The 15,011-nt window shown below is 39.6% G+C and overlaps 1 protein-coding gene across 2 annotated transcripts in view; it reads right to left on the bottom strand.

The window, feature by feature from the left end:
• The window catches only part of Trpm6 (transient receptor potential cation channel subfamily M member 6), a 136,255-nt gene extending 133,954 nt beyond the window's left edge, over positions 1–2,301 (bottom strand). Inside the window, exon 1 of one of the 2 annotated variants that reach the window (XM_078047489.1) lies at positions 2,062–2,301. In XM_078047489.1, coding sequence (XP_077903615.1) covers positions 2,062–2,094 — 33 coding nt within the window. In that variant the 5' untranslated portion in view covers positions 2,095–2,301. Of the gene's footprint in view, positions 1–1,510; positions 2,016–2,061 lie in introns of those variants that run through there. The other variant, XM_078047488.1, reaches the window with a different exon arrangement.
• Positions 2,302–15,011: the final 12,710 nt, after the last annotated feature.

Below are 15,011 nucleotides of genomic sequence, written 5' to 3'. Positions count from 1 at the left end.
TTGATCTATATCAGGATAGAATCCAGAGATGCTCTACTGCTGAGCTACATCCCCAGCCCTTGTTTTATTTTTACTTTGAGAGTCTCACTAAATTGCTGAAGCTGGCCTCAAACTTGCACCCCTCCTTCCTCAGCCACCTGAGTTTCTGGAATGACAGACATGCATCACAGTATCCAACTATTTCCTTCCTTTTTAAGACTGAATAATATTTTATTGTATGTATATATTTCTGGTATATCATATTTTATTTTGTCCATCCAGAAGCTCTACTTCTATATCTTAGGGGTATGGGACCATTGGTCTAGTAGAGCAAAAGCTAATGATTTTCATTTTAAACCAGGAGAGAGACTGCTTGTAAGATGTTTGTACTCTAGGAAACAAGCTAACTAAGCAGCCAGATTCTTATAGTCAAGCCCCTGATTCCAGTCTAGCCAAAATATTCTAATACTTTATCAGTCATGGCAAAATCCAAAGGAGATGTCAAAATCACATATCAAAATCTGTATACAGGTGGAAAGTAGTTGAATAACCCATATCTTACTTTGGCAGTTAAGGGTGATTCACAACTCCTTCCTAGAACAAATAATGACAATCATGTGTGCAGCTAGAATATCCATGTTCTCAGTGTTTTAGGGCACTGACCCAGGTTCATACCTCAATTCTACTTTTCTCACACAGCCTCATTTTTAAAATATTTTTTTCGGTAGTTGTGTATGGACAGCATGCCTTTATTTGTTTACTTTTTTTGCGGTGCTAAGGATCAAACCCAGTGCCCCACACATGCTAGGCAAGCACTCTGCCACTGAGCTACAGTCTCAGTCCTAGCCTCATATTTTGACTGGAAAATTAGTAGAAATGGGGGGAGTGATTGTGCTTACACTTAATGGGATTATTTCAGCATGAAATAGTTACAAATCACAATCTCTTACAACCTACAGAATATATTAGGTATTATTCTAAGAGCATAAGGCATATAAGGTCCCATTAAATCTTTAAGTTACAAGTAGTATTCTCCCATTTTCCAGATGAGGAACCTGCCCACAGAGGTGAACTAACTTACCCAAGGTCACTGGTAGTGGTACACCTGAGATGCTAATTCAGGCTATCTAGCTTCAGAGAAAATGCTCTTATCAACCAGACCTGGCTGAAATGAGCTAACGTTTGGCAAGCATCCTGTACTACGTCTGAACACAACGTGCTTAATAATGGTACTTCGCATTTCATACACAATGTGTGGAAGTCCAGAAAAATAGGTAAGTGGTAGCCAGTTTAAGGTTTGGCTGCCTAAAGGAGACCAACCTCTCCCCTAAATTCCACAAGCTCACTCCTTTCCCAAGCATCGCCAGAGCTCTCCCAGTAGCCGGGGGCGCCCTCCTTTCCAAGCCCCCAAAACTCCCTGTCGCGCGGGGTGCCAACCTTGAAGCTGGGCCAGCGCGCGGGAGTTGTGGCTGCGGGTCCGGGCCGCGCCGAGTGAGCCGCGGGAGCCCACAGTGGCGGGACCCGCGTTTACCTTGACGCGCACTCTCATCGCCCGAGACTCCCGCGCAAGGACGCAGACGGCGACTTCGGCACTTCTGTCGCTTCCGAGAGCCGCGATCCCAGGCTCGCTCGGGTCCCCGCCCGCGATCCGTGCGTCTGGCAGCGCAGTGGTGCGCCTTCTCTCTTCCCAGCCCTGGCTCCAGCCACCTCCGGACTCCTCTGCCGCCGGCCAGGAGCGGACCCACCTCGCAAATTCCCCGCAGCCCCAAGCTGAACCCCTGCTCCGGGTTCGATTTCCGCTCTGACACCACCTCCGCTCTGGCCCCACTCCAGCCGCCGGAACAGGGGCTGCGGGTCCTGCCCTTGCTAGGGTCCTCTACATTTGCCCACACTCAACTGTGATAATCATCTTCGGGTGGAGACTAAAGAACTCACTCGAAAGCCGGTATTTCGTAAATCCTAGCAATTCTAGATCCTACTTAGATTATTTGTGAGCCTGGCCCCACCCGCAGCCTTGGGCTCCGATCTGGTGACTTGCCTAAGTCCCTGGTGCCCCGCCTGGCAGAAGCAGCTTGAGAGTACCTGTAAACGCTCGGTGACAGTTGACGCGTCCATCCTTGATTTGCAGGCCCCGCTACCAAAGCCTTTTCTGAGCTTGCGACTGTGGAGTCGGAAAATCTGGACGCCGGCTCCACCTCCACAAGCTGCCTTTTACAGCCATGTGGATTTGTCCTGTACCTTTTAGCCCCAGTTACCTCCTGGGTAGAAAGGAAGGTGACTCCAACCTCACTTTGATCAAAGAAAGTATAGTGAGGATCAAATGGGATTGTTCACTGCCATCACTGTCAAATTTTATGGTATTGTATTGTTCTTGTTGCGTCAGTGTGGTGGGGTGAGGACGCCCAAGATTTAAACTAACAGCACTGCTTTTACTACCTGTGAGGTATTGGAAAGGTCAATTCTGTGTCTCAGTTTACATATGCAGCGAGAATAATAGCAAAACAAAACAAAACATCTCCCTCATGGAAGTTGTAATGAACAAAGGAAAGTACTTATTTTGCTTTAGTGTGGAGTACCATACAAATGCTTTTATAATTTCTGTTATTTTTGGTAAGTTCTTCTATCTGGAAAATGTCCCTCCCCCCCCCCGCCCCGCCCCTTAAGGTACTAGGGATGGAACCCACAATGAAATTGATCTACATCCCAGCCCTTAAAAAAAAAAAAAATGTTTTATTTTGTTGGGCATTGTGATCCACGCCTGTAATCCCATAATCCCACCTACTTGGAGGTATGAGGCAGGAGGATTACAAGTTCCAGGCCAGCCTCAAAAATTTAGCAAGGCCCTAAACTACTTAGCAAGACTCTGTCTCAAAATTTAAGAAGGGAGGGGGGGCGGATATTGAGCGCTGGGGATGTGGCTCAGTGCCCAAGGATTCAATTCCAGGTACCAACAAAATAAAAAAATAAATAAAAGTTCTATTTTTTAATAGGGGCTTGCTTGCTAAGTTGTCCAGGTTTGCCTTGAACTTGTGATCTTTCTGCCTCAATTTCCCAGATAGCTAAGAGGACAGTCCTACATCCAGTAAGATATGTTTGTTTGCTTGTTTGTTTTTTTGTTTGTTTGTTTGTTTTTGTTTTTATTGTGCTAGGGGTTGAATCCAGTGGTGATTTACCACTGAACTACATCCCCAACCCTATTTATGTATTTATTTCTTCCAAGACAGGGTCTCACTAAATTGCCCAGGCTGAGCTCAAACTTTCCATCATTCTGCCTCAGCCACCTGAGTTGCTGATTACAGGGGCCTACCACTGAGTCCAGCTGCCCAGCAAAGCAATCATGACAAAGGCTGCTGTGGTCAGTGATTTTAAATGAATCCCAGTATGCTGGGAGAGGTGACACAAAAGCTCATGGACAAAGTGAGTCTTACATTATGACAAGTGTTGTAACAATACTATGCTTTCATACAAGTGTCTTAGGGACACCTACCTGTTAAATCCAGTCTGAATTTTTGTTCAGTGAATCCACATTTGGAGACATAGCTATTAACTGTGTTCCCCCACTGTTTCTCCCCCATGTTGTTCCCCTATTTCTCAACATGGTTTAATGAGCATTTCTTTGTTTATTAGAAAACTGGAATATGGCCAGGCATGTCTGTAATTTCAGTGGCTGGGGAGGCTGAAGCAGGAAGATTGCAAGTTCAAAGTCAGCTTAAGCAATTTAGTGAGGCCATAAGCAACTTAATGAGACCTTGTCTCAAAATAAAAAAATAAAAAGGGCTAAGGATGTGACTCAGTGGTTAAGCGCCTAAAAAAGAAAAAAGAAAGAAAGAAGAAAGAAAATTGGAATATGTATTGGTATTTTATTGCAGTTTTTCTATTAAAACATTGATTCAACATGTGTACAAGTTCTTCTGAGGCAAGCAAGTACCTCTCTAAAAAAAAAAAAAAAAAAAAGTCCTTCTTTTTAGTTGTAGATGGACACAACACTTTTCTTTTATTTGTTTTTTACGTGGCACAGGAGATCAAACCCAGTGCCTCACGCATGCTAGGCAAGCGCTCTACCACTGAGCCACAATTCCAGCCCCAAATTCCTCTTGATTTGGATCCTTCATTCACCTCCTCTGTTAGTTTTCTTATAGCCTTAGAGACTGGAAGCTCTCAGAAATTTGCAGACCCACCAAGAAGATGACACATTTGGAACCCAAAATGCTAAAGAATCTCAATGTACTGTGACTATTATAGTTTCATCTCTTTGGGAATGAACATGTTAGGATGGTCATATATATATATATACACATATATTTGTTGCAGTATTTTTCCATTTAATAATTTACTTATTACTTCCTTAATAACAGACTTTAGGTTAATTTATTGTGCTATATAATTTTGAAATACATATCCTACTATGAAAATTTGTATTATAGGTTATTTTGGGGGTGGGTAACCACATACAATCTTCCTCAGTCACAATGTCCTTTATGATGGCATTTTGTTTTTGTCAGTAAAATATTATCCATTTTCCTAGAGCTTAAGATGGTAAAATAAATGTGATGGTTGTACTATAGCAATTCTATATCTACACATAATGGCCTTCCCTTCTCAAAAAGTTTCAGTTATTATACCTTCCAGGATGTTACAGAAATATTTGGGTAGCTTTACTGTCAAGTAAGTCACATACAATTTGTTTTTAGGAGGATGTAATCTAAAGACTTCATCAATGCTGACAATGTACACATTTTTTGCTGTGCTGATATTGCTGAACTGAAAGTTGGTTTGTTCAAAGTTTATAAATACTTCCCAAGTGAAGTTTTAAAGAATTAAATAAAAACAAAATAAAACTCACTAGTAAATGGAAGTCAAGATTTTTTGAATGGTAACTCTGATACATATAAAATGTGTTTGAAATTCTAGTTCTGCCATTTATTCAACCTGTGGCTTTTACAAAATGTTTGAATTTTCTGAAACTCAGTTATCTTATAAAATGACAGTTAATAATGTGCTAAAAATAAGGCATTGGCCAGCTTGGTGGCACATACTTAAAATCACATCTACTCAGGAGGTCAGTGGAGGCCCAAGCATCACAAGTTTGAGGTCAGCCTTGGCAACTTAGCAAGACCCTGTCTCAAAATAAAATTTAAAGGACGGGAGTGTATCTCCTGGTAGAGTGCCCCTGGGTTCAACCCCTAGTACCACAAAAAGTAAAGGAAAAACAATGCCTTTGGCAAAGTGTCTAGCACATGGTGGGTTCCTAATAAGGATTAACTTATCCAGGAGACACACTGACAATGTTTCAGGGAGACTTTAATTGAAAATATATAAAATTTAGGGGACTGGGAGTGTTCTGGTGGCAGAGCATGTGCTTAGCATGCACAAGGCCCTGAGTTCAATACAGAATGAAAAGGAATTAAAATGAATGGAATTTATCATTCATTTGTTTGTTTATTTTTGCAGTATTGGGAATTAAACTCAGGGATGCTCTACTACTGAGCCACATTCCTAGCCTTTTTAATTTTTTATTTTGATATAGGGCCTCAATAAATTACTGAAGGTAGGCTTGAACTTGTGATCCTCCTGCCTCAGCCTCCTAAGTAACTGGAATTATACGCAACTGCACGGAACTTAAGTGAAACATAAAATAGTTTAAGAATCCCAGTTTAGTTCAGCAGACTCTAAATATGATTTTAACACCTTCTTGTGACCCTATATATACATTTCAAACAAATTTTGTAAAGTGAAAACAAAAACAAAATGATACTAGATAAGTGAGGAGGCGTGAAAGCTTCTGGTTAACTCCTTTATTTTCTACCTCTCAGTTTTCTTACCACAAATGGAAAAGCATAATTCCTTAAGCTACTAGAGTACTTGTTCCATGAGCAACTGTGGCTGACCCTCCAAGGACAATGTACTGGTAAGATAAACTGTCTCACAACAAATAACCCCCAAATTTAATGGCTTACAATAACATGTTTTTGTTTTTTTAATTTGCCGTTATTCTGAGGGCTGACTGGGCAGTTCTGTGGGGTTGCTGGTCTCCCCCAGTGGACTTTTTTTTTTTCCAGGGCCACAGTCTCAGGATGGCCACTTGAGGCTTAGCTCAGAAACTTAACCATGGCACTTTTGCCATATATTTTGTCAGTCACAGATTGAACTCAGATTTAAGGAAGTAGAGATTCTGCCTTTGCGTGGGATAGCTATTGTCAAGTCCTATTGCAAAGTGAGGTGCTCCTGGGAAAGGAATTTGTGATCCTTTCACAACCTAGAGTGTCAACTCTTTTAAAGAAGCTGGAGACAGTAGCCTCCATCAGCTTGCCTAGCACTTTGTTAAAGGAACTCACCCAATTTTAGCATTCCTGAAGCAATATCTTAAGATGATTCTGAATCAGGAATCAAACATTTACGATGTTTGCTGCATGACGGGCTGGCTAGAAGGCTGTGAAATTTTTAAAGTCTGGGCAAAAAGAGAAGACAAAAAAGAAAACCGGAGAGAAGAATAGGAAGAGGAAGAAAAGGGTTGAGGGGAGCAACAGAGAAGGAAATAAAGCACTGTTTCTATTTATGAGTGTTACCAGTGGTGCCCCAGGTACCATTTCATTGCTGATTGTTCATCTTCCTACAAACTTGAGCTTCTTGCAGATTGGACAAACTCTCATTCATCTTTGTTTTTTTCTGGTGTCCAGCACGATGGCTGACAATCTGTGTTCAGAAAATATGTGTTGATCTGAATCGGTCCACTCTGGACTATTAATTAACCTTCTAAATTTAAAATTTCATAGCTAGCTGTGGGCATGAGTGTATTTGTGACCAGAAGCCTTTAATAGACAACTTTTCCTTTCTTCTTCTTTTTTTTTTTTTTTTTCAGTTCTAAGCATTGAACCCAGGGGTGCTCTACCACTGAGCTACATCTCCCAGTCCTTCTTATTTTTGAGACAGGTCTCACCAAGTTGCTGAGGCTGGTCTAGAATTTGTGATTCTCCTGCCTCAACCTCTGAGCCTCTGGGATTAGACACATGCACCACTGAGCTCAGATATAGACAATCCTTTCAACTGATTGAGAGGCCTGTGAAACAGACTCCAGGGTCCCACCCTAGAAATCCTGTTTCAAGAGATCTGGGTGGGGGTGGGTGGGTGGAGCCCAGGAATCTGCCAATGGAAGCCCAGCACAGAGGCTGCATCTTGTGCCTCACTTTCTAGTTAACCTTGTCTGACCCTTGTCTTCCACAATAATCAGGTGAAGTCTGGTTTCTTCATTACCAGGAGCTTGGTAATCAGCAAAAGTGCTTCAGGGCAGCTACACCCTCTAGCCGGTTTATTGTGTAATAACTGCACACTGGCAAACTAGTCAGTGGCAAGAATAGCCCAAGGAAATAAGGATCTTTGTTCTTGAGATTCACAGAACTGAAAAGCACCTCCGTGATTAGGATCAGATGTGCATCATCTGGCCCACCCACTGTGAAAAGGCATCTACCTGTCTGGGAACACCCATCAATCACCTAAATTAACCACTCCTAAATCAGATTTCTAACAAGGTGAACTTTGTGACAGAGTCCTCCATCTTCTCGTTGAGCCAGCTTTTTGAATGAAGAAGTCTTACTTGTTTCAATACCTGTTTCTCCTCTAGTTAACTGGCCAGTGATTCAGGGAGCAGGAGGACTTGTGTCCCCTAGCACTTTTTTGTTCTTTCTTTGATACTGGGAATTGAACCCAGGGGCGCTTAACCACTGAGCCACATCCCCAGCCCTTTTTAAATAAAATATTTAGAGACAGGGTCTCACTGAGTTGCTTAGGGCCTGATTAAGTTTCTGAGGCTGGCTTTGACCTCACAATCCTTCTGCTTCAGCCTCCAGAGCCAATGGGATTATAGGCTTGCGCCACAGTGCCAGGCCCCATAGTACTTTTCAACAAATGTCTGAGGTGTTTTACATATAGATTGGGAATTAAAAGCAGCTTGTTACCTAGCACATCAGATATCTTAAGCATTTGGAATTACTTTTCTATTTTGTCCTCTAAGTGCCTTGAAGCTTCATCTGAAAAGAATATATGTGATCATCTCATTCTACTGGGCATGGTACTCCCTACTCTGGAGGCTGAGGCAGGAGGATCTCAAGTTTGATGCTAGCCTGATCAACCAGTGAAGACCCTGTCTCCAAATAAAATATATGCTCCATTTGTGTTCAGTGTGTCAAAAAAACATTCTATTATCATGTGTAACTAATTACAGCAAATTTTTTTAAAAAATAGAAGATCAGTAGAATAGAAGAAGGGGATTGGGGAGGGAGGGAAAGGAAAGGGGAGGTATTGGGGAATGAAATTGATCAAATTATACTGTTTTATTGTGTGCATGTAAGAATATATTATAACAAATTCCACTGTTATGTATAATTATAACGCACCAATAAAAAAAGAAAAAATATATGTACCTCTTTAAAAATGCTAACAATGAAGATTATGCAAAGTGAAACAAGGGTGCTTAAAATGGATATTGTCTGCTATGTCATCAATTGTGTAGAAAAAAAAACAAAAAAGAAATGTTTCTTTCTGTTTATTTCTTCCAAATATTCTGTAATGTGAAACTACTTTTTAATTTTAAAATTAATTAAAAGTGAAGCCAGGTGCATTGGCATACACCTGTAATTCCAGCAACTCAGGAGGCTGAGGCTTCAACTTCAAGGCCAGCCTCAACAACTTAGGAAAGTCCTAAGCAACTTAGTGAGAACCTGTCTCAAAATAAAAAATAAAAAGGGCTTGGTATGTGGTTCAGTGATTAAGCACCTCTGGGTTCAATCCCTAGTACCAAAAATAAATATATAAAAATTAAAATTAATTAAAAGAAACTCACACATATCTTAGAATGACTCACAAATGACTGAAATTCCTCTACTGTACTTTTTCTGGTTATTCTATGTGATGTATAAAACATGCAGTTCACTAATTTTGTAGATCCTTTGAGGCAAAGATTTAGTACCAATGCGATTATGTTTTATGACTCATTGAAGTACTTGTTGCTTCTTAGCCCGAAGGTTAGGATTATTTGTTTTGGCAATAGCCATTTAACTGAACACACAATAATAATGCCTATTATTTCTTTTCCAAGGAAATATATTTGTGTTACTATTGCAGATCAAGATAAACAGAGAGAAGAGTACAACATGCTATAGCTTGGATTGTTTTTGTTTTTGTTTTTGTTTTTGCAGGGGGAGTAACTGGGGATAGAACCCTGTAGCATTCTTCCTCTGAGTTCCAAGCTAAATTCCTTGCCTTTTTTATTTTGCAGAAGGGTCTTGGGCAGCAGGGTCTTTCCAAGTCACCACACTGGCCTCAAACTTGCAAACCTCCTTCCTCACCCTCCCGAGTAGCTGGGATTACAGGCCTGTGACACTGCACCCATCACTAAGTTTGATCTTGTGGAGGCACTATAACTCTATATTTATGTAAAAGAGACTCAGTTTATGCCTCTTGCACAGCACGACTATTTATGCACCTTTTTTTTTTTTTTTGGTACTAGAGATTGAACCCAGAGGTGCTTAATCACCGAGCTACATCCCCAACCCTTTCTTTTCTTTTTTTTTCAGGAATTTCTTTATTTTTTAGTTGAATATAGACACAATATCTTTATTTTATTCATTTATTTTTTTATGTGATGCTGAAGATTGAACCTAGTGCCTCACACATGCTAGGCAAGCACTCAACTACTGAGCTACAACCCCAGCCCTCATTTTTTATTTAGAGATTGGGTCTCCCTAAATTGCTTAGGGTCTACCTATATTGCTGAGATTGGCTTTGAATTTGAAATTGTCCTCCCTCAGCCTCCTGAGCTGCTGGGATTACAGTTGTGAACCACCACGCCCAGCTCAATAGCATCATCTTTTAATCTCAAAATTGCCATGTTTAAATGCTCACTTTACCTTACAAGTCACATATAATCCTCCTAAAAGCTACTTCCATTTGGCTAAGAAGTTCTTCCCAATTGCTTTAATGTCACTGAAGACTACAAACTTCCCTTGATACAATGACAAAATGGATATTCATTTAAAAGCTTTCATTGGAGGTGGGGGTTGGACACAATGGTAGATTGCAGGTTGGTGGCCAGTCTCGCAATTTAGGGAGACTCTTAGCAACTTAGCAAGACCCTGACTCAAAACAAAACAAAAAGGGCTGGGGATGCAGCTCAGGGGTAGAAAACCTCTGGGTTCAAGCCCACCACAAAAAAAAAAAAAAAAGACTTTCATCAGTCCTAGGGGTACAGCTCAGTGGTAGAAAGTGTGCCTAAGATACACAAAGCCCTGGGGTCAATCGCCAGCATAATAAATAAATGAATAAATAAAAGCAAGCTTTCATATCATCAATTTTTGTCTTGTTTTGTCTAACGTACATGTCCCATAAAGACAGAAATTGTTTTCTCCGTTAGCATTTACATGATACAGTATGAAAAACTGTTGATTCAACAACATTTAGATTGAAGTACCAACCTTATCTTTTTCTTTCTCTCTCTCTCTCTCTCTCTCTCTCTCTCTCTCTCTCTCTCTCTCTCTCTCTCTCTCTTTTTTTTTTTTTTTTGGCACCAGGGATTGAACCTAGAGCTTCCTGCACTCTAAGCACAGGCAATATTTACTCCCTATTAAAGTACTATACTTTCTCAAAATTACCCTCCTCATTTTTTTTTAACTCAGGGTTAGTTAACCATTGAACCACATCCCCAGCCCTTTATTTTATTTTTTATTTTGAGACAGAGTCTCATTAAGTTGCTTAGGACCTCACTAATTTACTATGGCTGGCTTTCTTTTTTTTTTAAATAACTTTTTTTTTTTAAGAGAGAAAGAGAGAGAGAGAGAATTTTTAGTATTTATTTTTTAGTTTTTGGCGGACACAACATCTTTGTTTGTATGTGGTACTGAGGATCGAACCCGGGCTGCACGCATGCCAGGCGAAAGCGAGCTACCGCTTGAGCCACATCCCCAGCCCTGTCATCATTTCTTAATGGAAGTGTAAGGTTTTCAGTATAACTTCTTCCTGTATAGTGATGCCAGCCCAAGGTTCAAACAACTGTGGTCCAGCATCAATTGGATTCTTTGCTTGACTCTCATAAGACCCTGCCTGAAGGATCAAAGGTGGCTTCATATCCCATTGGGGAAATCAAGACAGTAATGGCATCAGGTCCCTCCCTGCTTAGAATCAGCTTCTGTGTTAAGTTCTGAATCACATGAGTGCTGCATGACTCCAGAACCCTCACACATGCTGCTGACCCTGGAAACACACCTTCACCCTAGAGGGGCACATTTCTGCATGAAGCACCTCCTCTTCTTAAACAGCACAAGGATCTCCTTCAAAAAGTTGTATGCACCTCCTTCTTCCAGAAGCACTCTTATTGTTCTGATTAAAAAAGCAGTACACTCTAGTTTTAGAGAACTGGAGGAATTCAGAAGGGCAGAAGGGAAAGGGAGAATGAGAGAGACAGAGAGAAGGGAGGTGGGAGAGGGAAAGAGGCACGAGAGAAATGAATCACTGGCAATTTCACCCCTCAAAATAACTATCGCCATTATGGAAAATTCCTTTTCAAACCTGTCATGTCAGTATTTGTCAAGTATTTCTCATGAGCTCCTTCACACCTCCTTCGTCATCTCTTTTATAGACAGTTAAGTGGGTAAATACTTAAATTAGGAAAAATGTATTGTGTGGAACTAAGAGTATCAATAAAAGGGTTTTCTTTTCACATTGTTTACTGTATGCAGTCAGCAGTCAGTAGCAGTGGAATGGTATCTACTAAGAATATTATCTGTTCTCAGGCATAGTGGTACACACCTGCAATTCCAGCAGCTTAGGATGTGGAGGCAGGAGGATCACAAGTTCAAATCCAGCCTCAGCAACTAAGCAGGGCCCCAAGCAACTTAAGGAGACTTTGTCTCAAAAAATAAAAAGGACTGGAGATGTGGCTCTGTGGTTAAGCGCCCCTGGGTTCAATCCCTGTTACCAAAAAATAAAAAATGAGGAAAGTTATCAATTAAGATAGCAGTCTGTCTGACATACCACAGAGTACCCCAACCAAAGACCTTTTTCTCTTAACTTCCAAAAACCCCACTTTTTCTTTGCCAACTCCACTATTACCACCATTTATAGAAAGTATAAATATTGCTTTGTATAGAAATATACAAAGCTCCATAGGTCTGGAGGTAGACCAGGGAAGCCATAATCAAGGTACCACTCTTTCCATGGGAAAATCTATTCTAGAGTCTAAATCATTTATTTATAAATTAACTTACAGGATGCAGGGGGTACTATTTCTAGGAGGAAGATTTCCTATGTTGAGAAATAATAAAGAATAAATAAAAGAATAAATGTTTGAATAATATTTATGACAGGAGGTAACAAGTGAATCCCTGGTGAACAAAGGAGTGTGGTAAATTTACATAGGATTATGTGGACTAACAGAAGGACAAAAAGAGAGAACAATTCTTCAAAGTAACTTCTCCATGAGGGCTCTTTATATCCAGGTTTTCCTCATTCCTCCTCTTTGTCTATTGAACTCACATATATCAAAACTTGCCTCTGAGTGCATGTAAAGCTAGTGACTTCTGGAAAAGGTCTGTAGATTGTCCAAATGTCAATTTGCTATTTTTGCTATTGCATTAGAGCTATGTAAGATGTTTCTCTCAGTGAAAGCTGAGAGAAGGGTACAACAAGACCTCTTTGTACTATTTTTGCTATTCACTTCCTGTGAGTCTATAATTATTTCAAAAGAAAAGGAAAATTCAGTTTCTGAACTTTCTACAGTAGAGTCTCACCTGATAACCAGAATCTATTTTCCAACTGTTTTGTCCTTTCAAATAATTCCTATTCTGCATATTACCTATTCGCTATCTCTGCCACATCACTTAACATACATATGTATATATATATATATATATACATATATATACACACATATGTATGCATGTGTATGTATGCATGTGTATATATACACACACATACACATGTATGCTAAGTGATGTGGCAGAGATAGAGAATAGGAATATATATATACCGACACACATATAAATATGTTTTGCCTACACTGGAACTCAAAAAAAGATGTGTATGATACTGTTCACAAGCTGCATTATATGTATAAAAATTAAATCTTCCAAGACTATATGTTCTAACTTTTTCTTTGGTACCCAAGGGTATTGAGCATTGTTAATGCCATGGAAGGTGCTCAATAAATAACTACTTAAGTGATGGAAAGTGAAAGGAGAGAACAGTTAATGAAGTTGGGTTTTTTCCCCTAACATTATATAATTTTGTACCCAGAAAACATTTATTGGCCCTAGGTTATAACTTAAAGGCTATAGAAGCCTCTTTAATCCTAGTTAGTTATCACCATAAACAGGCTCTTATCAACAAAGAAGCACAAAGGTTACACACTAGTGTGCTATTTTAATGTTTGCCATAAAATATCTCTGAGAGTTCATGGAAAGAAATGCTGAAAAAGCACCTTGCTGGTGCTGCAGTCCAACCTTCCTCCAGGTAACCTTGTCTCAATCAGAAAGTGAGCAGGTCTAAGCTGAAAACTTGGGTGAGGAAAAATAAAGGAGATAAATTTTAAACTTCATAAGGAATGTGTACCTTCAAAATCAATATGAACAGTCTGCACATTGAGCAATCTACTGATTTTATAGAGTATATTCTTAGAACAAGTGCTGCTTATTTGAACCACTATTTGTAGGTCTGATAATATTGGTTGTAATTTAGGATTAGGGACTGACTGGGTAATTTTTACCCAGTTGGGGCCTATTGATATAGAACAATGTATAAAATATTTAGTGAAATAAGCAAAGATCAGAAGATGTGCATAGAATTCTACTTCTACCATTTATGCTTTTAAAGTGAGAGAAGGAATTTTAAACACACATATATTCTTTCAATATTTACCCCACCATATATTATCTTCAGAAATGTTGGGGTTTTTTTTATTATTGTAAGAACTAAAACTGATACAGAAAAATCACATAAAACAAATCGTCTTTTTGAAGTATTACCAGAACACTTGTGTAACTACCTTCCAGGCCAAGAAATAAAACTTTGCCACTCATCCAAATGCTTTGCCATATTCGCATCTCAATAACAATCCTGTCCCTCCCTCCAAAAGTAACCACTATCTTGACTTTGACAGTAATCATTCCCTCCCATAATACTAGCTTTTTTCCTTTGCATTTCTTTATGATTTTACCAGGTGTACACTTATTCATACATGCGCACATTACACAACATAACAATATAATTTGCCAATATCACTCCCCAGCACTTTTCCCCTCCTCCCTACCCCGAGCCTTTGGTCCCTTTCCTATACTGATACCCTTTTGGTTTTCATAAGATTCACCCCATCTTTCTTTTCCTTCTTCCTCTCTACCTTTTTCATATGACAGAAAACATATGACCCTTAACTTTCTGAATTTGACTTATTTTGCTTAAGATGATGGTCTCTAATTCCATACATTTTCCTGTAAATGCCATAATTTTATTTTTCTTTATGACTAAAGAAAACTTCATTGTGTATATATACCACATATTCTTTATCCACCATTCATTGATGAACACCTAGGCTGGGTTCCATAGTTTGGCTACTGTGAATTGTGCTGCTTTAAACACGGCTATGCATGTATCACTGTAGTGAGTTGACTAATTCTTCAGGATAAATACCAATGATTGGTATATCTGGGGCATATGATGGTTCCAAGTCTAGCCTTTTAAGGAACCTCCACACTGATTTCCATAGAGGTTGTACTATGACAACTAGTTTTGTTGTTGTTGTTGTTATGAACTCCTAGATTAAAGCATATCTGATGGTTCCACACTATAAGAGCCAGCCTACAAGATGGCCTCTAATGAGCAATCATATAATATTAAATCTCTTGTATAGTATGCTTCCATATCATACAAGATTTGGTCTGTGTAACCAAAAAAAATACAGCAGAAATGATGGTATGTCACCTCTGAGATTAGGTTATAAAATGCAGCTTCCATCTTTAGTGTTCCTGATCTATACTCATTCTGGGAGAGCC

The sequence above is a fragment of the Ictidomys tridecemlineatus genome, chromosome 4, assembly GCF_052094955.1.
Source record: "Ictidomys tridecemlineatus isolate mIctTri1 chromosome 4, mIctTri1.hap1, whole genome shotgun sequence".
Taxonomy (NCBI): domain Eukaryota; kingdom Metazoa; phylum Chordata; class Mammalia; order Rodentia; family Sciuridae; genus Ictidomys; species Ictidomys tridecemlineatus.
The sequence above is the reverse complement of the archived record's forward strand: the minus strand, read 5'-3'. Positions and strand labels throughout refer to the sequence as shown.